This window comes from Mus musculus, chromosome 18, assembly GCF_000001635.26.
Source record: "Mus musculus strain C57BL/6J chromosome 18, GRCm38.p6 C57BL/6J".
NCBI classification, from domain to species: Eukaryota; Metazoa; Chordata; class Mammalia; order Rodentia; family Muridae; genus Mus; species Mus musculus.
In genome coordinates this window covers 25,662,541-25,690,208 of record NC_000084.6, presented here as the reverse complement: position 1 = coordinate 25,690,208, position 27,668 = coordinate 25,662,541, and the positions used below count along the sequence as shown (strand labels likewise).

Here is a 27,668-nt window from a genome sequence, read left to right as displayed (position 1 = left end):
AAAGTGTGAACCCTCCTCCTAGTCACATGGCTTACTGGGTCTTTTATACAGTCAGCTGATTTGTCAGCTCAGTCTTCTGCCTTCTCTTGGCTTCGTGAGCATTGGGTGGAGGAGTAAGAAGAGCTAAGTGCTGGGCTCTGTTTCTCCTCCCCACTTGCTAGCATGCTCAATGCACCCTGTGGGTCAGCAATTTGTGGATGAAGCAGAGAAGCTCTAGCAAGAACCCAGAACTCATACCTCTCTGAAATGTGACTGGTCGCTCTAAGGCCCTGGGGTGGGAAGGTGCAGACCCACCCCCTCCCATTGCAGCCCTTGGGTTAAGTATCACTAAATGCCTGTGGTTGAATTCGTCTAATTGACACTGGGTGAAAATAAAAATCAAGTCAGAAGAATGGCTTAAATAACTGAAAGTAAGGGGAAAAGCTGCCCTCAGCAGAGAGCTGTAACCTGCCAGGACTGAGGGAAATTGTTTTTCTTCTTTAAAAAAAAAAAAAAAGTTGCATTTACCAAACATTGATCCTGTAAAAGGAGGACTCTTGGCTATTGGTTTTTTCAAAGTAGCCTGTCTTAGATGCTGAGGTTGTAATTTTTGGTGCTGTGCAGATGCATCACACATGCATGAGCACGTGCATGAGCATGCAAACATACACACATGCACACAGGGGGAAGAGGCAAGGCACACACAAGGACACATAAAGAGAAAGAGCCACACAGAGACATACGCGCACGCGCGCGCGCGCACACACACACACACACACACACACACACACACACACACACCTTGTTTTGTTCTTTCAGTGGATAACCCCTTATTAAAAGGAAGCCAAAGAAGAGAGTTGAGGTGAGCTTCCCTCACCGGGCAGTTCCAAGGCCCTGCAGGCTCAGCTCCACTGCAATCTCCCTTCCTGGGTCTGATCAGTTCAATCCAATTAAAGCCCAGCCCATCAGCTGTGGTCTTACTGGAGGGATGTGATTTCCACAGATTACAACAGCAAAAAGCCACTCAACCACACACATTTTTGAGTATTTGAACCTGGAAGGAGGGACTTGTTCAATGGTGAAGCAACAGGAGCTAGGAACTTGAGGGTTGCATGGAGGGGCTGTAAGTTTAGGGGAGATCTTTGGATTGGGAAGATCTGGTTAAGGACCCAGGAGCAAGAACTGGGGAGCTAGCTTAGTGATTATGTATACTGACTATTCTTCAAGAGAACCTAAGTTCAACTCCCAGAATCTATCTAAATGGCAGGTCACAAGCATTTGTAACTTTAGTCCCAGGGAATCCCATGTCCTTCTCTGACCTCCATGGGTACCGGGCATATATGCAGTTATTTTTTAAATGATTCAGGATCAAGGAAGTCTTCCTGGAGCAGGGGTGTCAAAGCCAAGTCCCAAGAGTGACATGGGCCATGTTGTTGGAAAGATGATCTGAGCAGTATTACTAAAGAAGAGTCTCTGCCCCTCGAGGGATTTGTAACTCCACTGCCTTGCTGCTGTGACCTATTCTCCTTTAGTGGGAGAAAAGAGTCAGATAAGCTTGTCCATCTTCTCCTTAACAAACACGGCACCTCGGGGGCCGAGATCAGTCTTTGCGGTGCATTCAAAGAGTTTCAAACTTGCTACTGTGGTGACAGCATCAGGAGCATCTAACGTATAAAGCTCCCTCCTCCCTCCAGCTTCCTCGGTGTAGGTATTCTCCTAGGGAAATGATTCCCCACCTCTGCTTCTAGTAACCATCATATAGAGCTCCAGCAAGAATATCCCTACATAAAGTAGAAAGTATGTACTGAGCTGCCCCTTCAAGCTTAAGACTCTCACACAAAATGGCCCTATGGCCACCACAGGCTCAGATGAGGCACCTCATCTTTCCCATTCACTGAGTTCAGCATGTCAGACAAGAACTAGGCTATGTGTGAAGCTACCAAGTTCCACCCAGACAGAAGAAAAAGTAGATACCCAAGGTGGGTGGACAAACAGAGGTAGTTTCTTTCCCTGTGCCAGTTAAGATGACCTTGATTTGGTCAGAAATCTACCTGCTACCCATCTCCTAAAGTCTGGTGATGGATAGAAGGCCCATTGACTCTCAAACAGGAGGATCTAAATTGACCACCACACTAATCAGAAGAAAGCACGTTTGGTGTCTAGAATTTAACAGAGAACTCTCCCTGGCCCTGGTGTGAGTAGATGTTCCAAAGGCATTTAGAGTCCAACCCTGATGCCCCACTAACGCCCTCTGTGGAAGAACACTGGTGCGTAAGAGGACCTAGGGGGACGTGAAGTCAGGCACCACCTTAGCTGATACACCACCTGTATCCCTGCAGGAAACGATGAGGTCATCCCTGAGCCCCTTCTCTCAAGTGAAGGATATGGGTAGGAAGTGGAAAGGTATCTATCTGAGTATCTATCATATTCATATTGTTCCCCAGACATCTCCAAGATCCCTGGGGTGGGTGGTAGGAACTGAACCCTGAATTAGCCCATGATAGATGTTGGGTGTCTTCCATTCTGCCAGTCATGTCTGGTGCCTCTCCTAGACTACATCAGAGCTGTGAGAGTCTGATGGCACCCCACATCTTCTCAATGGTACATGAACGATCGGATGCTGGATATGACAGCATTTGCCATATAATAGCCAGTTCATGAGTGGGAACACCCTTGTGCTTTTCTGAGGACTCCGAGGAGCGTCAGACTAGAGCAAGGACACAGAAACGGGCCTGAGGTTTTGGAAACAAAGGCTACGGTGTGGTCAAATGAGCACACAAGTTTCTCCACAGGTCTCAGTAAGAAAGGCTAGGCTATTGCACCCCTACTCCCTTTGTCCCCTGGGTCACCAACCCTGGCCAAGAACTGAGGAGTTGCGACTGTCATTATGTCATGTCCACTTTTTATTCCTTGTCCCAGTGCTGTAAAACACAAGACATGTACGTCTCTGGTGTTTAGCGTGTAAGGGAGCACAACTAGCAAGGAGATTAACTTGGCAAAGGACCCACAGGTTGATCTGAGGTCTGTAACTCCCTATTCAGAGCCACTGTGGTGTCTCAGCAAGAAGGAAAGCAGGAGGTGGGTCCTGTTTCCCTAAGAATCTCAGTTTAGGTCAGGGAATCTGAGCCACCCCAGCACCGGGCCACCTTGAGGACAGCCATGGTAGGAAGGACTAAGCAAAGGAGGGAATAAACTTAGAGTTCCAGAGAAGCCCATTCTCCTCTTACCGTGTGCAGTAGAGTTTAATTTTGCAGAAACTTGGCCATGATCTTGCATGGACCTTACTCTCTGGAACTTCTGATTTAGAAAGGAGACTCCAAGAGGGCAGAGCTGAGCCCGGCTGAAGCAACAGCTTATTGCCTGGTCCCCATCCCAAGGCTGCCTCCTCAGAGGAAGGTGGATGGCTCCACCACTAGCTTACTCTCTCATACATCCTGCCCTACCCCATCTAACCCCTTCTCGCCTTCAGCCAGTCATTGCTACCTTACTACACTCTGACCAACCCCCAAAAGACTAGAATTTAGTGATGTCTTCTACACTGTAAACTGTCTGGCCCTGGGTAGAGAAACCCCCAACCCCTGTAAGCAGCTCCTATAATAGAGTATCCCCATTGTGGGCAGACACATAAATATGAGATAGACAAGACTCACAGTCTAACTGACAAATGAGATAGGTAATACCCGGGACTCTGATAGATGTGAGACTGGTAGAGTCAGGAAAAAGTTTTTGGAGGAAAGATGCTGTTTCACCTGTGGAAAGACATGAGGCTCTGGAGGAGGGAGTTGTGATGCAGGGAGCAGAGGGAAGATAGATGTTCCAAATCTACTGAGGCTGTGGAGAAACCAGAAGTCAGATGTTATCTGTGGCCAGGGAATGTATGGGGTTTTTGTTGTTGTTGTTGTTGTTGTTGTTGTTGTTGTTGTTGTTTTGTTTTGTTTTGTTTTTGAAAAAAAACTTGGAAAAGGAAGGATTACAGGAACTATTGGGATGGAACATAGAAGCAAAGAAGGAGAGGGTCAGGTGGTCCCAGTGGAAAGAGTTATGTATGTCCTAGGAGCTATCAGAAGGGATCTTAAGAAGATGGCACAGTGGGTGGGTGGAATGATAAGTGAAGTAGTGCTTGTTACTCACTTTTTCCTGCTCACTACCCTGATTTCTGGGCCCATTCTTAGTGCAGAGCATGAACGGTGTTCAAGGTAAAGCTACGTGGAAGTCTGCAGCTTATGAAAGGCAGATGGGTTGGACCAGCACCTAAGAGATGGCTCTGGAAGGAGGTACAGGTTTAGGACAGAACTGCAGGTAGGGGAAGGGTGTAGGACCCAGAACATGGGGAGAAAAATGTGGCCCCAGAAAGCCAGTAACCTCTCTGGGGAAACTTTCTGACTTCTTCTTCGCTTTGTCCACCTATAATATGAATATCACTTCTCAGCACAGATCTACATTGCTATTAAATCCCAAGGGGGAATTCAGGAGCATTCTGGGACTGGGTTGTTGGTGGTCTGAGGATGGAGTTTCAGGATTCGCAGCAGGCCCAATAGATCCAGACCTGAGACAGAGCCTCCTTGAACAGCACACCCACACCGGGCCAGTATGCTTCAACATGCCCTGCTTTGCATGAAAAAGCCTTTTGTTAATGTGCTTGCAAAACCAGGTGATGCGTTTGCAGCCCCAAATCCTCTTCCTGAATCCTCTGTCTCTCCTTTTGCTTCTCACTTCATCCCTTGGGTCTGACTGGTCAGTCCCCTGAGACCCCGAGTTCTCCTGATCTCCCCACCTCCCAGTTCTCTCCTACTTCCTCTAAACCAGCTGATTCCAGGGCCTGAAAGACCTGATGTTTTATTAAAGTCTAGATCTTCCTATTCTAAGGCCACCTTCCTCTGACTAATTCTGTAATTCAATTAGTAGGAAGCCGAGGCCTGGTTGCGGGGGGAGGAAGAGGAGCCCATCACATCGGGAGCCTTTCCTTCCGTGATGATTACACCCCAGGCTTCAGCCCTGTTCGAGTTGGGCAGGAAATTGTTCTTCCTTCACTTCACAATGACAAGGGCCTTTTATCCCGGTTCACGGGGGCTTTGTAAATTACTGCCATCATCTCGGTACAATTAATTCTGCTGCACTGTGTTTTTCCCCCACGTGGGAGAAGGCTCCACCCACTTTTCCAGGCACCACCAATGCCCCTTAGCTCATGGTGGGTAGTAGGCTGCTCTGCTAGAGAAAGGTAGACACCCTTACCCACAACTTCTCCTGCCCATGCCTCGACACCCCCATTCTGCCTATCTCTTCCCAGCTGGATTCTTGTACCTGGGCTATGTTGTTTTATTCCTCCCTTTCTTCCTGTGTTTATGTCCCAAGGTTCCCAGTCTCTCTTCCCGCCTCAGTCATGGGTCTCTTGCCCCTCTTTTTTTTTTTTTTTTTTTTTTTTTTTTTTTTTTTGGTATGCTTTTGGCCTCTCAGCCTTCCACCTAATCTGAGAGATATAAAGATGATGTCTCCACTCTCATAGGATGGCAGTCTGTTCAAAGACACAAGACATGAAATTGGCAAATAGAAGGGTGAGTAAATAGAAACGGGCAGCCTGAAAAGGTTAAGTGGCTATATAAAGACAAGCAAGCCCAGGCTAGCAGAGTGCCAGAGCACAGGCAGGTCAGGGTGTGCCAACAGAGGAGGGCCACCTCCAGCTGTGAGGAAGAGGAGGAGCCTAGGTCATCAGTTTCTCTCCAAGTATGTTATTTCTCTGTCCCCACTCGAGGCCAGATGGTTTCCAAAGTTCCTTTTCTCTCTGACAGACTGGGGCTCTATTCTGCTCAGTCCAATGGTTTAACTGCAGAGAGAAGAGAGAGTGCGGGGGCCCTTGAAGGGCAGAAGATCAGCAATGAGCAGTGGAAAGGGGTAGAAAGATGAGAGCTTGGGGTGATGTCACAGCTCACTCAAAGATTCCCTGGGCCACTTGAGTAGTTTCTTACTTCAGGCCACACGCCTGGGAAGATCTCAAGAGACCAGAGAGTCTGGCAATGCTCTCAGAGGAATTGGCTCTCCTATCCTGGACTCCATTCCCCAAACACCAACCCCTCTTACTCAGATCTCTGAACCAAACTTATTTACACTTATAGCTTGCCAGGCAGAGAAACTGCTCCAAAGCTCAGACCTGCACTGTCCAGTCCCGGCATAAAGGAGATGTTGAGGTAGCAGGGTATCTGCCCCATTACCAGAGGATTGTCCTCAGGCTGTGTTTGCAATAAAGCTGACGCCTGACAATCTGTCTGTCTCTTCAGCACAGGCTGTGGGTCCTGCATTCCGTGTTACCTACTCTCATCTACCCCATTTTCACTCCGTTCTCTTCTTCTCACACAGATTGGGCTCTTTTTTTTTTTTTTGAAAGTTAATTATGCAAGTGATCTGTGAATACAGTCTGAGTCTAAATGTGTCAAACCAAACAAAAAGTGTAGAATCACCACAGGGATGCTTGCCCCATCAGCACCTCATGCTCCTGCGTTCAGCTCCTTGCAACTTTGCCTGTAAATACAGACAAGAGTACAGACGGAAGGAGTGGGATATGCCTCTGCTGTGTATCCATGGCATCCATTACCATACAATTTGTTTCTCCTCTCTGATGACGCTGCTTTCTGTGTTGGTACATTAAGGATCATTTTACCTTTTTAACTACTGTAGAGTATTCAGTTTTAAAATAGAAGTGCTCTTGCCTTGCCTTGGTGACATTTTTTTTAAGTTTTCAGTTTTGTTTCATTTTCCCCCTACTCCTAACAGCTACAATGGACTATGGCCCTCTCCTCTCAAAGCATGAGTACCAGACCATACACTTGTAGGATTAGAACTTGGAGAGGATGACTGGGCCTGAAAGCCAGGAGGAACCTTTATGTCACGGGCCCCATAACAGCAAGGACACACCCTTCTCAGAACCTTTAAGGCCCCCAAAGGAAGCCCTGTGACTAGACCCACACATCGTGTGCAGTTATAGCTACTCCACAACAGGATCTGCTTGCCACCCACACTGTGAATTCACAAACAGCCTCTGCAGGGATCGCTCTGAAGGATCTACTATGCAGCCTAAGACAGTGAGTTTGGCTGACTAAGTAGCTGCCAGGCTGAGACTGGAAAGTACATCCTCCAAGCCATCCCAGCTTCACAGCTTAGAAACCCAAGGTGCAGCAGTGAACAATGGGCTGTAATAGCTAGCTGCTCAGGTGGAAGCTACAAGTACCTCTGCTCTGTTCCGAAATAGGTGATCTGTGCCAGTGTCTGATAAGTCTTGGCTCCGAGGATCCCACCTTGGCCTCCACCCTAAACCCACGGTTTTGTGGAGTATCCTGTGAGGGCAAGCTCTCCTCCTCTAGCCTCCTCTCTACCAAAGCTGCCATCCCTAGGGCTCTGCTCTCATCTCAGCCAGGGCACAAGCTAGTCCTTCCTCGCGGTCTGGATTTGGCATTAAGAGCAGCTTATCCGTATCTGTCTTCCTCAAAAAGCCTTGAGTGAGCAGACTAATCTCTCCTGCTGCAAAGGGAAGTCCAAATCCAACTGCTGGGAGATGGCTAGGGAAGGACCAGAGGCTTCCGTGTAAAGCTGGACCTTCCTCACAAAGAGGCAGAGTGATGGGGCAGGGGATGAAGGAACGTGTTCTGCCCTTCCCTACTTCCTACATCACAAGACGGAACACGTATCTGCAGCAAGCCTCACAAGGCCTGGATTCAGCTTTAGTTAACAACCACTGGTTAACAGATCTCCCTACAAGCTTCTAAGAGGGATTACTGTCCACAGGTTAGATATAAGATAGATAAGGAACCTGTGATTCAGGAAAAAAAAAAAGAAGAAGAAGAAGAAGAAGCCCTGAGTGACCTGTGGCTGGTACAGGGCTCTTCTGAACAAACTGTGGATTAGCTTTTTCAAGGAATTCCAGAAGACGGATATGAGTGTACTGTCAGGCCAGATTTGGGAGCCTACAGGAAGGAAAAAGCAACCTGCAGTGACCCACCCACTGTCCCTCAAAGCAACCTCAGACTCTGCCACCACAAAGGAAGTCCAGCACGTTCTATCATCCATGGGGCCTAAGGCAGCTCTTGACAGCTTCTGAACACATCTCTGCAACCCCTCCATCACCACTGCCTATGGCCCTCCAACAAGTTAGCCAAGGAGTTTGGGCATTCAGTGCTCTCAATAAGTAAGGCACCTCTGCCCTGTTCTGAGCAAAGAGAAGTAAGCAGACACAGAACCGGATGGGGTTCCTGCCCTCATCTGAGCACTAGGAGATTGCCAATCAATGAGCAAATAGATATTAATGTCAGGGAGTACTGGGTGACAAATAGGAAAGGAAATAGGGCAAAGGGTCAGGGGAGATGAGTGTGCTGGAGGTTGGGATGGTGGTGGTGAGTAGCCGGGCTGAAGAAGTGATGGAGGAGATCTCATCCGACGGATGCTTGAAGGAAGTGCAGGAGGAAGCGGGCCAGGCTGGTAGAAGGGCCGCAGTGAGGAAGCAGTCACTGTAGAAAAAGGATCTAAGATAGAACACGCCTCACGAAGATGAGAAAGGGTACAGGAGCCAGGGAGGGAGCGAGGGAAGAACTATGGGCAGGCAGTGAATTCAGAGATGGAAATGGCAGGGGAAGGTCGCTCTATCCTGAGAGGAGCTTCCTAAAGGACTCGGGCACATGGCAGAGCTCTGGGGTCTCTCAAAAGACAGTGGAAGAGAATCCTGAGAGCTGGACCAAAGCAACCCATTCCCCCTCTGGAATCCGTACTTTATTATTCTGGGCTGTGAAAAACAGTACGGCCACTTCCTGCTTCTCCTTTTCTTACTTCCTCTTTCTCTCCAAACCTACCCCTGACCTTGTCCCTAGCTGGCTCGCCTGCATGCAGCTGAGGCGCTAGCTGCCTCTCTATAGCAGGCAGAAGACAAGGCCAACAAGGGGACAAGGGAACAGGAGGAAAGACGCCCCTGGGAGAGGCAGGCGGCAGCACGAGGGACGACGTCACAGGGCCTCTGACCGCTATTCATTTCAGTCGCCTGTGTCTCCATCAATAACCGTCTGCCAGTGACCAGGAGGGAAGAGGAGGGAGAGAAGGGAGGAGGGGCAGTGTGGGCCTGGTCCAGGGGAGGGAGGACGGACAGCATGGAGACTCCTTGGCAGGAGGTAGAACCAGCCCTGGAATGGAAGCTTCTGTCTCCCAAGATCTATTTCCTTTTTTTATCTCTGTTTCCTCTTCACACACATGTTCCCTTCCTGCCCATCTCGCCAGCCCACAGAGACAAGGGAGCGGGATCTATTTCTATATCAGAAGGGAAGGAACAGAGGTTAGTGGCTACAGAGCTTGATAGTAAGGCACAGGAGAGGACATTGTGGGGGACTCTGTGCATCAAGTGGCCACAGCAGGCCTAATGACTAGAACTGTTTGTAGTGTGTACCAGACAGCCACTGCCAGCTGGAGAGCCTCGGGAGAAAAGAGCCTGAGTCTAGCACAGTGTCTGCATTCACTAAGTAAATGGCCTTGGAAGAACCAGAAGGCATGATATGAACAGGAAAGGATGGAGCCCAAGAAGGGACCGGAGTAGTCAGAAACTGCTTCAAGGAGATTCATAAAAGGGACTGGGTTCGGGGCAGTAACCGTGGCTACGATAGACTAGTCACAAAAAAATGGAGGGGGACTAGAAGGAGCAAGGAAGGCAAGTGAGGTGTCTACCCTGCCGGTCCTTTCTTGAGGGTAGGGTCATGGATGGCTTTGCAGGTAAGCCTGTTTTAGCCAAAGACGGCCTTTACAGTTTTACTGTGGCTTCCAACTAGTTTTGCAGATCAGCCAAGCTGCATTCATACCCGCAGACAGAGGAAGAGGTCCCTGTAGCTAGTCACCGAACATTCTGTTCCTGTGTCGTGGTGCCTACAGAGGGGCACTGAACCCGCCAGCAAGCAGGTTGCACAGCTCAGAACACTCTAGAGTCCCTGACACAAGCAGTGGAGTGGGGTTGTCACAATGGCTCGGGAGGGAGAAGTGGACAGGACTTTGGAGAGCATGCTCAGTTCTTTTAATTCAAGACGACGCAGGCGAGAGGGTATGAGGCAAAGCTGTCCTCGTGGAGATAGAGGCAGACCACGGGTAGGCCTCAGTGGGTTTGTTAGCCCAAGAAACCTTCAGACTAGACGTGTGAAGACCCTCAACACAGCTTTGACAGAAGGAACTGGGGCGGAGAACACAAAGGACATATGACAACCCTATTCGTTTGATTAAGACAACTGACCTGCTCTGGCCTTTATCTGGAAGGTCCCTGACACTTGTACTCCTGGAGGGACCAGATCAAGGAAGAAGGCTCAGGCAAGAACAGCCAGGGGAGCTAAAAGGGAAAACTGCCCCTTCTGAGAGGTGTAGGGGCTAGCGTTGAAACTGATTAAAAACAACACTGACAGGGAGTGGGGAGACGGCAGAGACGCCTGAAGCACTAGGGCGCAAGGACAGGAAGAGACCCACGGGCTGAGAAGGGGGGCGTGAGGAGTGGGGAGGACTCCGCGGAGGGAGCAAAATAGAAAAAGCTACGGAGGAAGACGAAGCAGAAAGACGGGAGACCGAGGGGCACGGAAGCTCCTAGGAGAGAGCCCAGGAAACAGCGAGGTGGGGAGAGTGGTGACGAGCCAGGAGGGCGGGAGAGTGGGGCGGGCGGCAGGGCGCGGCGGCGGGCCGGGCCTGGCTGGGGGCGCCCCCACTGACCCTTGTCGCCGCTTGCTTCCCTCCCAGGCTGCGCTTTCCTCACCTACTGCGAGCGTGAGTCAGCGCTGAAGGCCCAGAGCGCGCTGCACGAGCAGAAGACCCTGCCCGGGGTAAGTGGCGCCGGCCGCGGCGCAGCCGGCCGCGCGCCGACAGGGGGCGACTTCGGGAGGTCGGGCAGCGACGCGCGGGGCGGGGACAGCAGGGACCCCGCGGCCCAGGATGCCTCCCGCTGAGCCCCCGAGCTCGCGCCCAGGGGAGGGTGCAGGGGCCGTGGGTACGGAGCCCGTCGCTGCGGCTCCTGGCCGTCCAGACCCGACGGGGGAGGCTTTTGGCGGTGGCCGGGAGCCCAGGTGCAGCTAAAGCGCACACGGCCCGGGGCGGGGCGCTGCATGTCCCGGGCCTGGAGCTGAGCACTGTCGGGCGATGCCTCCGATGCTCGCCTTGTTCCCAAGAGCATCCAGCAGGGCCCCGCTGGGGTCCTGCCACCGCGGTTGCCTAGCCTCCGGCCGCGATAGGAGGGGCGCCTCGCCGCCGCCGCCAGTGAGATCACCGCGGTTTATTTAAGGAGCCAGCCCTCGTCTTTGATAAACTATCGCGCCTTGGCCCTGGTTTATAGCTTCTGCGCGGGGGAGAAGAGAATTATTTATGGCCCCCCTAACTGGGTGTGATATCAGCCGTGGCTATTATCGAGGCTAGTTCATCACCATAAAATAAGAAGTGTCCCTCGGGTCAAGGGTCTGCGCGGTCTCTCCTGTGGGTTCAGAGAGATTGGGTTGGAGGGTTAGGAAATATACAGCTGCTGAGCATCTAAAGATAAATGGAAAGATGTGTGTATGTGGGCATAGCTTAAAGGATTTGTAAATATGCAGGCGTATACAGTGGGCGCTGCTGGGAAGCACGTGTGTTCGCCTATGCTTAGGACATGCGTGTTTACATTCTTACCAAGCAAACCATATGTAAACATAGGTTTCCATTTCTGCCCCACAGCAGGAAAGGTTAACCAGGTAGACAAGAGCCAATGGTAAACCACAGGCTGAAGCAGCAACTACCTCTACCCCATTCCCCCTTGCTTCAGAGGTCTTTAGTTAAGGCTTTGGGTCGAGAATGTGGGATTACACAGGCCCTTCCTTCCATTATGACAGCCTTTGTATTGTATTTTGGTATTTGTGATTGCAAAGCACGGGGCTGAGTCATCTTAATAACATAGCCGCGGATGCAAATGTATGGAAATGCAGGCGCTCACAGATTTTGTGTGGAGCGGGGCTTTGGCAGGGTGGCCGTTCCCAGTTGGTTTTTTAGTGGCGCGACTACATGCACATATATTATAGTAATACTTTCTGGATGCTCTCTGTGGGATGGCAGAAATGTGCTCCACGTTATGCGTGACGCATAAAGCCATATTGTAAGATAGTCAAAGGTTTCTCAGAAAGGTTTCTGCTGATTAATAAAGTGTTTATGGCACTTTGTTTGGGGGGGGGTGATAGATATTTGAGAGCCACCCAAATGGAATAGAAAATACCACATTGTTATTGGAGGCCCTCCATAAGCTTGAGAGAGATTGCTGGGGAGTTTCATAATGGCTAAAAGCCGGAATCAGATGGGGAAACAGAAAGAGAGATGGTGGGAGGAAGGTTAGGATTTTTGAAAAAGGAAAAAACGACTGTGGATTGTTCCAGATCTAACCTTAACTCGTGGTTGTTTATTTTACATATAATAGAATAGCTAAATGATGAAGTGTATTAGTTCTTTAATAATTTATAGAAATACTTTGATGTTGCAGTAATTACATTAAAGGTCACATATCAAAGGTAATTTGGTTGAGCAGCTGTGATGGTTTCTCAGAAGCAATCAATATCACTGTCCGTGGTGCTGATTTCACCAAGGGGCCTGCCAGATTAAAGAAGGCTTATTACCAGGCAGAAAGGCCCAGGGGAAATCAGGAGCACGTTGGAGCGAGGCACCAGCCCCCCTTCCACCGATAATTAACACCATTCCCCATAATCTGCGTTAATCCTTTATACTGGGAGATCCAGTGGCATTTTATCACAAAGACAAGTTGGGCAAGTCTGGGAGAAAAAGGCAAAAAGAATCATGAATATCTGTTGGCAGAGATGGGGTGAAAGTGGATGCCTCTGGTGGGAGTCAGACACAACCCAGGGTTTCCTTTGCTGCCGGGAACACCATCCTTTCCTCCAAAGATTCCGGAGAATTTCACAAACCTCATCATACCATTCTCTAGGCAGGAGGAGCTCACACAGAGAGACTCACACAGAGGAAAAATAGAGCAGCAGCTACAGGTTCTGAGAACACATTGTCCCCACACAAACTCGAATGCAGACAAATGGAAAACAAAATGACCAGGTAAAATTATGCTTTAAAGTGGAGTCATTTTCGATCAGGAAAAGCAGAACTGCCATTATTATTGTGAGCTGGTTTTCTCCTTGGAGATCAGAGGAAGTATGGCACCAGCAAATGCAGGGAGAGGTCCAAGCAAAATATTCTTCAGCCAAATCATGTGTTCCTGAGTGTGGAGGCTGTGCTTACATATGCCTGTGTGGCTAGAAGCGAGGCACAGGAGAAACCTCTTCTTGACTGGGGTGGCCATGTTAGGTGCCCCAGTGAGCACCCTCCATATCTGACTGAGGAGAATGAAATTGAAAAAAAAAAAAAAAAAGAACCTGGAGAACTGGTAACATCAGCAATTTAGGCACTTTTCCAGACTTCAGAATCCATTAAAATCAATCCATTAAAACCAGCCCTCTACTTTCTTACTGAGGAGAGATAGTAGGGAAGGCTGGTACAGGCGACACATTCGGCTTCCCAGCAAGTTACAAAGCCAGCATCCCTTTCCAGCTAGAAAAATAACCCATTGTTGTACACAAAGGCACATAGGGCACATGCACACACCACAGCAGCAGCTAACAGCAGCAGCACAGCAGCAGCAGCTGGACCACGGCCACTCTTCACTCACCTTCATCCAGGAGAACAGGAAAGCTAAACTTTTTTCTTGGGATAACTAGAATTTTAGGGAACAAGTCCCCACTGAGTGTTTGTCTGAATCAGAGGCCAGTTTCTCTGGAAATCAGTCTAATAGAGTCATCCCCTTGACCACTGTGTCACAACTGGATTATTATTCTTGAATGTGCCATGATTTCAGTAGAGTGTGATTACTAAACCATGAAGCCTCATGAGAAAGTCGACATAATGCACTTTATGATATCTCTTTTGCTTCTCTCTCTCTCTCTCTCTCTCTCTCTCTCTCTCTCTCTTCTCTCTTCTCTCTTCTCTCATCTTTCTCTCTCTCCCATCTCTCTTCTCTTCACTCTTTTCTGGCTACCAGTCTGACTTTCTGAAGACCAGTCCCTTCTATCATTCATGTTTATTTTCCAAAACATCCTCTTCCCTCTTGGAGTTGCCCATCCATATGGGGACAGAAGATACACACATAAATATAACCAATAATGAGAGACCATAGAGTTTAAGATACAGCGCTCTGCATAGTCAACTACTTAGCATTCACAGGGAATACTTGCTAAGTATTAGATGATACGCATGATGCTGCATGTCACCTCCCTTGCCTCAGACATTTTTCAAAACCACACTGAATGGGAGACACAATGATCTTAATCACAAAATTGATAAATATTTTTAGATCTCCCACTACCATCCAAGTTCCTCACTTCCGATAGTGCTGTCAATTGCTTTAGAACTTAAAAGTGGCAAACATGGCTATGGGTGGATTTCAGGTTTCCTTCAGAATATGAGCAGGTAGGAAGGGAGTTTGGAGTCATATGACTATGTTAGAGGACCAAGAAACAGCCTAACGCTGTGCATGCACAGCATGGCAGAAGCCTGACCAAATAGCCCACCTGAAAGGGAGGTATTCATGCCCCTTATCATCTCTGAGAGCTGGGCAGAATCTGGGAGTGCACAGGAGGCCCTGTGGAAGAACTGCATGCCTTAAAACCCAGCCCCACTGCAGAGTCCCAGCTGCTCCAGCCTTTGGGGCTTTGCAGGGGATTGTCTTCCAGGGAGAGCCCATCTGTTTCCAAAGTTAGGAATATGGGGCCTAGGGGACGAAGCTCTGACTAGGGAAATGCAGAGCTTGTGATGAGAGGTGGCCAGAAAAACTCTTTCAACAGCAGAAAGTTTCTTGGCCAGAGCTGGGAAAAGTGGGGGACTGAGTCCAGTTAGCAGGAGGCCGGAAGGCAATGAGGAGGAAGCTGTGTGGTGGGGAGCTGGTGTGCTGGAAGCTAGCTGTTTCTTCTTGGTAAACACTGAAACACCAATCTGCTAGTTAAAGACGGGCTTTTGCAACCTCACTGGACAACTAACACACGCTGTTGCCTTCTACCCACCCCATGAAGACACACAGGAGACAGGCAATGCCCCTACCATCCACACTCCCCAACTCAGATCATTGTGGTGCAGGGCTTGTCATCTCCATGGCAAATGAGGGTGACCTTCTGTGAGTTTGTTAAGAAGGCTAATAAGATGAAAAATTCACCAGCCATAGGTTCGGGTGGAGCCTTTGTACTGTAGTCCCTTCTGGTGTCTGCCTCTAGTCTCCCTTGCTCTTGATTTCATTTAACTTTTTTTCTCACATCTTCTGACCTGTTTCCTCCCGTTCTCCCCTCTGGGTATGCTCTCTTTGCCTTTCATTGTCACCCCCTCATTCTTCCTGTCCTCTTGGTGTCTTTTCTCCCTCCTTTCCTTACCTCATGGCTCCTTTTACTTACCCCATCTTGGCACATGTACAAGGCTCTAGTGGGACCTCCGTCAGCCTTCAAGGGGGCTTCCCTAATGAGGCCCCTCTCCCTCTCGAACTGCCCTGCCATTGAAGGATCCATCTAATTTTATGTACAACTGTAAAGATGAATGATAAGTAGAAAGGATAGAGGCAAGAAGATGAATAAATTATAAAGGGCAAATGATGACAAGCCTGGGGTCCCCAGAGAGAGTGATATGATAACAGAAACTAGAGACGAATTTATGAAGGGAAGAGTTAGCTCAGCGGCTGTGAATTCTCCGAGGTAGTTTTACAACTCCTGGTGATCGGCATAATCAAAGCATTTCGGTTTAGAAATGTGATATATTTCTACTTGTCTGTCTTGCAGGAAGCGTCGGGTATGTCTCTGTGTAGTGAATCTGCGTCTTGCCATGACCTGTGTCTTCTCTCACAATCTCTGCCACCTTCTTTGTCTCTGTTTGAGACAGTAGTGTCACAGACAGAGTCACATGCTCCTCCTGCTGTCCTTCTGGCTGTGTGTGTTAGTTTAGGGACAGGATGACAAAATACCACCAACTGGAAGCTTTAGCCACAAAAACATATCTTGATTCTTGATTCACAAACCAAGATGCCTGTAGGGTCAGTTCCTCCTGAGGGCTTAAGGACAATGTCTCCTATGCCTCTCTTTTAGCTTTTAGATCTGAGGCTCTTGTTGACTACAGGTGTTCTGTCTGCTGTTTTGTCTTATAGTCCTTGGTCCAGTATTTCTGTGTTTCACGTCTAAAGACACCAGTCATATTAGATTATACCCATCCCGAGGACCTTATCTAGGTTCTCTGTAAAGATCCTGTCTCTAACACATTCTCACTCACAGGTAAGACTTCATTCTTTCTGGCACAGGCACAGTTTAATCTGTAACAATGAACAACACACTACCTTGGAGTATTCCATGGCAGAAGGAAAAACGATCTTCAGTGTTGCCTGAGACATGTGGGGAAAATGAGTGACATGTTTCTTTCCTATAGTCCTTAAAGAGAATTTTCCATCTGTCCTTTAGATGGTGGGCCTTAGGTATACAATTTAGTACCCAAAGAACATTGGGCATTGTCTGAAGATGCTCCTGGCATCTGTGAGGGGTAGACACATATATTAGTGTATTAGTCTATATATTCTGAAATACAGGTGACAGTCTCCCCAGTGATCATCTGGTTCCCCAAATGTTGTTGTGCCAAGGAAGAGAAACTCTCCAAGGGCCAAAGGTGGTGTAGAATACAGGAAAGACAGCAAGCTCAGAGGCTGAGCATTCCCTCTTAGTGTCTGGTTCTCATTCACTTTGAGGACAAGTCCAGTGGTCTTCATGATGGGAGGAGCTGGAGGTTGAGTTGAAGAGCATACATTTAAAAGGTGTGAACAGCTGAAACAGCCAAGTCCATCTCCTACCTCTTAGCACAAAGCTGGTGATGCTGCCTTATGTTGTAGCCCTCGGGGCAGACTCAGCCCAAGACCATTTCCAGCTCTGCTCTCTACTTTGAGTGATATGAAATAAATGATCTGAGTGACATGACCTGAGAATTTGCTCATGACAGAGAAGTAATAAAATCCCAGACATCCTAAGCTTATCCAACTGGGGAGCTCTCCAGCACCTCCCCCTTTGGGAGACCCTCTCCCACCCCAATAGAAAGCCCATGTGTCAGGCTTACGTGCAGACCAGCATCCCTTTGCTATGTGACACAAATCTGATCCCATTATCCAGAAGGCCATGCCCACATGAAGGGAGTGCTAGAGCCTCAGGAGGAGAGCCGAGGGACTTTCTATGCAGAGACAGTGTCAGCTATGCTGAGAGATATACCTACAGCAACACAGCTTGCCTTTCCTCCTTCAGCCCTATGTTCCACTACCGCTATTGAAGACCCTGCTCTCCCCTCCTGTAGAAAGAGCTTGAGTCCTCCCCACGACAGGGCTGTGCTCATGTACCTCCCTCCTAGATGTGCCATTTCTTCACGGCTCTGAACACACTGGCTTTTGAAGTTCACATAAGTTTATCACATAAGTGACTGTGGACCCTGAGACATCCAAAGCAAAGTCCAGGCCTGGCTATGTGCTGTGGCTGGTAAGACTCTCTACGGGCTATAAAACACCTATGCCCTTTACCATGGGCCTGGATTCAAGAAGGTGGGTGAGTAAATGGATGAGGCCTGGGGATCTAGGTTTATGTACAGCTGTCAAAACAATCCATGTGACTCCCGCTCATCTAATATCCTCCCCAGAGCCACCTTCTAGGTTGTTTGCCTCTGGAATCCCTTCTAATTCTGACATTCTTCATATTTCTAATAATAAGAGAGCCAGCATTCCACACATCACTGAAGAAGACAGAATAAAGGGGTGAGTGGGAAAGCTCTGCTCTCTCCTTTGACTCACGTGGAACCAATCATCTGTATGACATGAGCTGAGAGTTTTCTCATGACAGAAATGGATCAGGAACCCAAACCTCCAAGACTCATCCATGGGGTGGCCTACAGCCTCTCCCTTTGGAAGACTCCTTCCCACCCAGATAGGAAGCCAGTATGTCAGCTTTGTGGGCAGCCCCGTATCCCTTTGCTACAATGATTTTTATCTTCTGCCCTCCACCACCGTCCCCATAGATGGCAAATGTTGGTGAAGCGAAGGTTAGACAAATCCCTCCCTGGTACTCCTACCCAGAGCCAAAGCTGGATTCTCAACAGTCATCCCACCTCTGCACTCTGTTCACTCTGAAGAGTCCAGAGAGGTATGCTGCCATTTGCAGCATCGCTGGCCCATTGTGATACAGTACAGATATCTTGTCCTAGGTTCAATACAGAACAAAATTAGCAAAACTGTGTTTGGCTAAAGATGTTCATAATGTGGTAGTAATTGGAAGTATCTGGTGGTTCCAGAAAGATGAATCAGACTGCCTTGAGGAATAACATCCCTAGTGGTAGCCACTTACTTCCAGACCCTTGCCTTACTGGTACCTTCTCCAAAGGATAATCAAGGCTATCCCTGTGCCCTGTGAGGCAAAGCTCTTGTCATCTTTGCTTTCTGTCATTCAGAAAACCCAGCCAAAGGCCAACCCCTTCCTGGATTCCCCAGACCCCCAAAGCCCTTCACACTCATCACCTTACTTCAGGGGCCTCTGTTTTCTATTTCAGTTGCCCTTTTCTGGACAATTTCCACTCGCCCTCAAGTCCTAATCCTGATGTGTGTTCTCTGTACAGACTCTGTCCGTGTGAGATTTGTAGTTCCCAGAGTCACCCAGCACTGCTCGTTAGTCCCAGAGTCCCCTATTAACATCACTCCTGAGTCAGAAGAAGACATGGGGATCCATGAAAGGTAGTCTCTCTCTCTCTCTCTCTCTCTCTCTCTCTCTCTCTCTCTCCAGAGTGTCCTTTCTGACCATGGCATCTCATAAGAACACACAACCAGGTCAGTCCTCACAAGCCCCTTTACCACCTACATTCACCCTAGATTTCCAGCTTAGATTTCCCTGTTGGGTAGGCTTGGAAAGAAAATAATCCTGGCTTTGTAGTGTTGGGTGCATGGAAGAAAGGCTACAAGGAAGAAGCACTGATCACAGGAGCCACAACTAGTGAGGGTGTGAGTGTGGGTGTGTGTGGTGTGAGGTGTGAGGTGTGTGTCCTCAGGAGAGGGAGCCTGAGGTTGCCACACAGCCTGTGCCTTTCTTCAGAAAGCAAGACAAAGACACGGGATTCCTGTGTGAGCTGCTACTTCTGGCCGAATGTGCTTTGGGACTGGGGGTTTTGTTCCTTTTAGAGAGCATTTGTGTGGGTGAACAGAGGACAAGATTCCTCTGTCTTGTGGACCAGTGGGGTTCCTGAACTGCGGGCTGCCTTGAACCATCAAAGATACGCAACCCCAGGTGGTGATGGCAAACAGTAATATTGTTCTTTATCAAAGTCCTCATGAAAATATTTGTAGCAAGAAAAGCGCTAGTGTTCAATGGAACAAGGCCTTTCTAGGGCCTCCAAGTCTGGTGGTGTAACAGCATATCAGGATCAAACACATTTATGGTATGCCCTCAGGCAACCACCAGGGGGTGCCAGAAAGGTGGCTTTCTCTCATGGTGGCCAAGTGGGCACAAGTCAAGAGTTTGACCCAGAGCCTCGTACCTAATTCTGTGTCCAGAAGAGAGGAGACAGAATGAAGTCAAACAACCAACTCCTCCTTTGAAATATCAGCAGCCTGTGAAGATGTCATCCTTCAGTATGACTTGGGTTTGAGTTTCCTATTTTCTATAATGAAGTCACGTGTGTGAGCCCTTTATATGCTGAAAATCACTATAAATAACTCAAGTCTAATTATTAGTGACAAAACAATGATGTGAGTACGGATGACCTCCAGAGTCCTTTGCAGCAGTGCAATCTATGATTCCTAATTCACATTTGAAATAGAGGATAATAAAAATATAAAATGGTTCAAATATGCAACTTGGACTATTTGACCTGTTTTACCTGCTTTTTTTTTTCCAGAGAAATATAATGGCAGTGAGCCATCATGACTAGAAATTGTCCATGGATTGGGAGAGCAGAATTCTGATGGGTGTGTAAGGCAGGAGGAATTGGAAGGGTGGCATGTTCGTAAGCTTTCCATCACTATAATAAAATATGCTATTTGGGATGTTCTACCCATTGCCAATTGGTCCGTTGCTTCTGGACTCACAGCAAACCAACCTGTCATGAAGAAACATAACCACATAGATAAACAGCAGAGGAGGACAAAAAGGAAGGAGAGATCTTATACAACACAATCCCTTAAAGAGGGGATAATTCCTGGTTTCCTAAAGACCTCCCATAGGCCCCAGCCTTAAAGACTCCACTTCTACACTGTGCTGCCTTGAGGACGTTTAGGGACATTCAACATCAAATCCATAGCAGTTAGCAAAACAAATATATAAGGTTTGGGGGAATGGAAATTTGAACTTTCTTCCACTCAAGACTGAGAATATAGAGGTGTTTAGAGAGTGAAGGGCATTTCTTACACTTCATTCTTTAATCTCCAGGCCCGTACAGCCAGTGAGTGCCCATCATCTCCAGGCAAGTGAGCTGCTCAAGATCCTATACATACTCTGGCTTCAGGCTCAGAAAGTCCCCTACTTCTAAATCCCTCAGAAACTTTCTGCAACTCCCTGACTGAATGCCAGAATCCCCACAGAGCTTCAGAGCCTCACTTCATACTCCTGGTATCATCTATGCAACATTCTGAGGCCACTATCACCCATACAAAGCTCCCTGTTGTTTGAATCTCTCAGGCTAAATGTGGAGATCAGACTACAAGATCTCTGCAACAGCATGGCTAGAGCTTTGTTAGAAGAGTCTTGGGTCATACTTCACATGCCTGGCTCATGACGCTCAAACTGTACCTTCCACATTGGAACAAAATCCTAAGGAATTAATTACCATGAAGGAGTTTGACAGCCCCAAGCCTAGCCTGAGGAGTGGTGGCAAAATGATTGTCCAGGGGAAAAAAATCCTTGTCCAGGGGAGACCTTTAGTCCAAACATGCAAGTGCTGGCATCTGTGAGCAAGGCCACTGTCAACAAGGTGAGAATGGCAGAGGTTCTGGGCAGAGTTCTGTCTGCTTCCGCTGTCTGAAGCCGAGCAGAATGCTCTCAAGTAGGAGGGCAGGTGTGGAATCTTGTCTCCCCAGTCATGGTAAGAATCCCGGTTCACTGAGAGCTCAGTCTGATCCATGTGCTCTACAAATATCTCCACCAGTGCTGTTGTTCATAAGAGAAAAAAGAGAAGATGCTTCCTCAAGGCCACATGGTTAAGCATAGGTTTAGCCAGGGCATCAACACCATCAAAAAAAAAAAAAAAACCCAGAACTGCACAAGGCCAAAGACAGTGCCACCATGCAGAGGAATGACTACACAGCTATCCATAACACAGACTCTGGTGTTGGTTCATCTGTATAACAATTTCAGGATAAGTTTTCTCTCTTGTTGTCAACCAGTGATTTTTCTGGCTCGGTGCATCATATCTTTACCAGAAAAAGGAAGAGCCTGCTGCCTCCATCCCTTATCAGAAATGCAAAAAGCTTCCCTGAGGTTCCCTGTCCAATAAACATGAATATATGCCTCAATAACCAGGGTCATGTCACAGATCCACGGTCATAAGTGCTTATGTTTACAAAGGAAACAGGAGTGCACCTTATGGGCAGAGACCAGTAAACTTTGCCCCCAGACTGATAGAGATGGGCAGAGGTTACAGGAAAGCAAACTGGATAGAGCAATATTGTAACCCCACTCACAAACTACATGAGTCTTGAATTCAGACCACGAACTGGCTAGCTTTACCCCAGCCAGACTGTGATGAACCAGGAAGGCTGACGGGCTCTGCTCTCTATTCCTTAAGACCTCTCTTGGGATTCAGTCAACACCATAGACAAAACGAACACAGGCCATCCTCTGATGTCGGTCAGCACCCTGGACAAGACCCACTCTCACCCTCTGACGTTAGTCAGCACCAAGGACAAGACCTACTTGGCCACCCTCTGATGTAGGTCAGCACCAAGGACAGGACTCACTCGGGCTCTCCTCTGGGGACAATCAGCACCATGGACAAGAACTCTTTAGCCTGTCAACACTGTGCACAATGGCCAGTCAGCTGCCCCTACAAGAGGTCCAAGTGACCCAAGAAGTGGGACATGTCACAGAGGATAATGTAACAAATAAGTCTGACTCTAACTGAAGGTCCCAAAGATTCCCCTTTGCTTTCCCATTGTCAGGTCCCACTATATCAGAACTGATATAATCCTCCAATCCAGGCCTACTAATTGCCTCTTTATAAAAGGACACTCCAACCCTGTGTGTCAATAAAACTCCTGCTAATTGAGCAAGCTTAGGGTCCACACTCACACAATATGGCTTCTAATACTACCTCCATCACTCTGAGCTGTGTGACCTGGGGCTAGTCATTTCACTTCTCAGAGCCAGTGGTGTGTTTGTACAAGGACAGCCTATGGAGAATATGATATAAATTCCTGAACACCTGTTACACACAGAGGAGGTGCCCACTGACCTGTTGGTATTCTGTCTACTCCCTTGATCTTTTCAGACCCACCTCTGCTCCCATTTCCCTTGATGACATAGCCACAAACTACCAGCCATACAACCCAGCCCAGGGTGGTCACAAAGAAAACCTTCAAGCCACACCCATAAAGTGAATGTGGTGACATGAGTGCCCAGGAATATGGCTGCACCTTCCTGATCATGCTGGGGCTTGCCTATGTTTGCAGAACAGTTTGAGATCATTCTATTTGTGCCTCGGGAGAGTTGTTAGTTAGGTTTTTGTCCTAATGAAATGAGTGATCCCTGTGTGAGAAACACACATTTCCATCTCCACCTCTGGTTCACAAACTTTTCACCAGCAAAGGAGTAAAGGGAGCCCAGGAGACTCCAGAATCAGGAGCATTTCCAGTCCCCTGAATGGTTGGAAGGGACCAGCAGGCCCTTCAAGACAGGGAGACAGAGCATCTGAGATGAATATGTATTCAACCTCTCCCGGCAGCCCTGACAGCTGGCACCCGACAGCTGGAACCGCTCAGGGCCTGCGAGAAGGTTTTTAATTCAATTCAGTAAGTGTTTCCTGAGCACCCACCAGGAGCATGGCCCTGCGCTGGGTGCTGTTTGGCAGATGGAAGCAGGAGAGGGCAAGGACCCCCCGCCTCCCCTTGGGGCTTTCCTTCTGCAGAAGAGGAAAGGTGTACATGCCAAGCAATTAGAGGACAATGGATTGAGACTCGGGCTGCAATTCAGAACTCGCATGGTTCCGGAGTGCTGAGAAGCAGTGACTATTCATTGAGTCTCTTCAGCAAATCACTGTGGCCAGGCACAATGGGGCAGCCTTTGAGGGATGTGAAGGTTGTGGGTGGACAAGAGAACCTGGAGATAGCATGCCCAAGAGATGGCAACATGAACAAAGGCAAGGAGAAAGGAAGAGAGGTTGTAACAAGTTTACTCAGAAAGGGGTTGGGGTGGCTTTATAATTCAGGAGGAGGTTGCCACCCAGTGAGGAATATTGTCCCTTTCCTTTGGATTCTTGGGTACTGCAGAAGTGTCCCAACTAGGAAAGTGACCATTCACCATCGTACAGCCTATGCAGATGGAGACCGGATGAGAAATCCTGATGGGGGAGGGTCATCAGAAATGGGAGCTGGGCACTGTGAGTGGCTCACCTCAGTTTCCCTTCCCAAGGACAGACTCAGTAGGCAGAAATGGCACTCCTGTGACACACTGAAGTGACACTAATTATGTACCTGGAAGAGACACTTCCCTTAATTCTCAAAAGATCCTGCTGGTCGAAGGTAGAAAGGAAATGAGGCTCTCCCTCGGCCTCTGGAGCTGCTGGGGGATGTTGCACTCCCTTGACACATGGAAAGCTATGCCCACCTGTGAGGGAAATCTGTACAGCAGGACCAGCCACACAGAACTGCCCTGGGTCCTAGTTATCTTACCACTATTTGTGGAGTTTCTTTGACATGGATTTGTAATAAAAGAGAACAAATAGACTCTTTCATAAACAGGAGTGCAGAAGGTAGGCCTGGGCTCCTGCACTATAAATGTCTTTCTTGTAACCTCCCTGGTACTTCAGCCTTAGAAATACTGGGTGTCCTTCTCATTCTATGTTCAACCCATCAGAAAACCTTGCTTCTTCCTTTTAGGATTGAAAAGCTCAATGTCATGACTAAAATGCTTCTCTGCCATTGTTTTTCTTCTAAGAATCATAGAAGCTCTGAAAATTAGAGTTGGACAGTACCTTAGCATCACCCGCCTGCTCCCATTTTGAATCCAGCTGTGGAAATGCAGACACAGTTGGTCACAGCTCTGTGAGTTTCTGTGTCTTGGCTGGCTCTGTAGTAAGACCTTTATTCATGATTGACAGACTGAGGGAATCCACTGTAATTTACAAGAGTGGGTAGGACACAAACTCCATTAGCATCCGTATTAAGGGGTGTGCTCTGAGCAGTTTTATTACTTCGAAGTAGACAGTCCAACAGTGCTTCCAAGTTAATGTCCTGCCAAGCCCGCTTTAAAGAACAAATACAAAGCATGTGTAATTAGCACAGTACTGCTATCACATAGCACAAGTATAGTACTTGAAAACACTATTCTCCGTTGAGCATGATGAGGGTGGGCCTCTGTAATTTCAGCTACTTGGGAAGCTGAGGCAGGAGGATCACAAAATCAAAGCCTGCTTGGAATACAAAGCAAGTTAAGGTCATCCTAGGTAACTTACTGTGACCCTATCTCAAAATAAAAACCCATAAAAATTCTGGAGATGTGGCTCAGTGATGGAGTATTTGTCTAGCATATATGTGGAGCCCAAGGTTAATCCTTAGCACCCCAGATGACAATCAAACAAACAAACAAACAAAAAATATTAATCTCTTAGACATATTTGGACAAATAGTCATTTTGTCTGCACTCACTTGGCCATCAATGTTTTGTGTGCTAGAGCTGGGAGTGTAGTTCAGTTAGTAGAGTGCCTGCCTAGCACGCACAGGTTCTGGATTTGATCCCCAAAACAAAACTGGTGTGGTGCCACATACCTGTACTCTCAGAATTAAGGAGGTGGAAGCGGGAGGATCACAAGTTCAAGGTCATCTTCAGCTACATACTGAGTTCAGAGCCAGTGTGAGCGCCATGAGACCCTTCTCAAAAGAGAGAGAGAGAGAGAGAGAGAGAGAGAGAGAGAGAGAGTGCATGTAAGAGGGAGGGAGGGAGGGAAGAAGAGAGGGAGGGAGGGGGGAGAGAGAGAGAACTGTGAAATTTTCAATGGTCACTTTCTCTTAAATTCCAAATTATCCTCAACCTTGTCTTAGTAAGCGTCAAACTTAATAGACTTACAACTTCTTAGTATTTAGCATCTCTCAGACACAAGAAACTCAAAATGTTCAAACCAAGCAGGTCACAGCCCAAGAAAGCTGTCCCTGGTAGGTGTGAGTCCCCGTGCTGCATTGTACTCTACCCTAAGAGTCAGAGAGAGAGCTGACATTATGAGGTGCACAATGGATTGATCCATGAAGGCAAAACTCTGCCTGAGACCCATTTGAGCCCCACTTGCCCCTGACCCCCAGGTTTCGGGACAACAGCATGTGTATTTTCCTCTCTTCTTAGTAAATAATTTATCTGGGAGAACTTCATATTTTCTTTTAGGACAAACTGAACTAATGTGATGTGCTTGTTTTAATTTGCAAGGTTAACTGATCTAATTATCGGCTGCATTTAGTTAAATCCTGTGCCTGGGCCGGCTGCAGGTGTGAGCTTTGAGTCCTGCCAACAGGAAATCTCTGAAAGCAAGCTGATCTAACATAGTGGCTCTGCTTGTATGAGAACTTCCCTAATAATTTATTTAATTAATAGTAACTCAAGAATTTATTAACAGCCAGAGATAAATAGAGGGTATGTATTTATTTATATTAAACAAACCTACAAGGAACCACTAGCTACTTCCTAGGCCTCCTTCACAGGGGACATACCTTTCTAGCTCCATACCACTGTCTGTGCTTCTAAGATGAGTAGAGCTGCCCTGGGGACTCCATATGACTACAGGAAGGGAACCCTTCCACAGCAGTGCCCACAAGCTGAGCTGTTCTGGGGTGGGTTTCAGACCTGAGGTTTCTAGTTGAGCTCAGACTCCAAATGGAACCAGAAGTGTTGCCCCACTCCTTAAAAGCTGACTCAGACTTGCAAAGGGCGGGTTCCACAGAAGGAAAGCAATGGTCCCCTGGTCCTTGAGCTGGGAAGATACTTTCTGGAAATGATGTTTGGGACTGAACGTTACTGGGTTGAAGGAATGTAACATGAATGACAGAAACAAACTGGAAGGGAGTGGAACAGCTGATGGGCATGCTTGACAATTGTAATTGTAATGTATGACTAGACTAGATTTGGGAAACCTGAAAGGGGTCTTAGAAGGCAGGTAGAGAGGAAGTGGGCAACATACCACATCTACACCCTGAGAGAGTTCTGCCTTTGTGAGCCTCCCTCTTCCTTAACCCACTAAGACTCCCTCCAGCCCACCTGGAGCTATAAAAACCTTGCCAGGGCAGCCCAGGGTGCCAACACTGTTTGAGGGAGTGCAAATGGAATGACGCACGGCCAAAATCCTGTTAGGCTGTATTGTTTGAAGTGTGGATCAGGTCCAACAGGCAGCTGCACTGGAAATGCGTTTCCTATAACCTGAGGCCCAGATGCCGGACAGTCTGAGTCACTCAGCACTGACCTCTTTCCAGCCAGTGTGAAGCTCTCCGAGACCATGTAAACGGCCCTGAATGAAGCTGCACTTGCAAAGCCACATGTAAACAGGCATGATTATATAAAGGAGGGGGGGTATTTGTGCATGCACGTGTGCACATTCATGCAGATCACAGCCAGTGTACTCTTGCAAACCCATCTGAGTACGTACACCTGAGAACATGACATGCATATACACACAATATACATTGCTGTTGCTGTAACATACACACACACATGTGTACACACACACACACAAAACACATGCATACACGTGTGCTCTTCCTTGGCCTCCCTAGGAACTGAGGAAAATGTGACTCTGTAGAGTCAGGCGAAGATAAACTCTTGATTTCTGATTCCCAAAGCAGTTTGGACAAGGTCCTCTGAAATGTATTAAAATGCTAATCACAGCATTGTCTGAACCCTGGCAGCTGTGTGACTTGGGGGGAAATGGAAACAGAATGGATTGTGAAGCCTGGAGCTTCTTGACTCCTGTCACGCACTCTCTCCACTCCACCCCTGCTCCCCATGGGCTCCACAGGCCTCTGCTGGCTCCAGTCTGCTCCACAATGGCCCTGGCTCTGATGAGCAAGAATCCCAAGGGTGTGAGTACTCTGTGATAACAAAGCACTGCCTTTCTTCTAGCTCGGTCCAGAGTTCTTCCTAGCGAAGGTCCCAGGCTAGCAGAGCCAAGTTCCTCTGTTTCTCAGAAATGGCCTCTTGCCCTCTTGGTCTCCCTACCCCAAAACACTGCAGAGCCCAGACAACTCCTCTCAGATGAGCTGAGACCTTGCTATAGGACCTCACCTACTCATGCCCTGACCTTAGCACGGACACCAGCATCCAAGAGTAGCACCTGCTCCCGATCTCCACCTTGCTTCATCTATTCTCTGGCATTCCCACTAGTTCAGGCTTTCCTGCAGCCTGGAAGTGCCCTCTTTGGCAAGCCTTTCTCTATCTGAAGTCAGATGGATATGC

General features: G+C 48.1%; 1 protein-coding gene across 76 annotated transcripts in view; it reads left to right on the top strand.

Annotated features, from left to right (window-relative positions):
• Positions 1-27,668, top strand: part of Celf4 (CUGBP, Elav-like family member 4) — a 276,901-nt gene that overhangs the window by 64,312 nt on the left and 184,921 nt on the right. For 75 of the 76 annotated variants that reach the window (NR_155529.1, NR_155531.1, NR_155523.1 and 72 more), the window contains exon 2: positions 10,714-10,796. Coding sequence is in view for 63 of the 76 variants with exons in the window: in NM_001362293.1 (NP_001349222.1) it covers positions 10,714-10,796 (83 nt within the window). In the remaining 13 variants the exon portion in view is untranslated. Of the gene's footprint in view, positions 1-10,460; positions 10,591-10,713; positions 10,797-27,668 lie in introns of those variants that run through there. The other variant, NM_001362337.1, reaches the window with a different exon arrangement.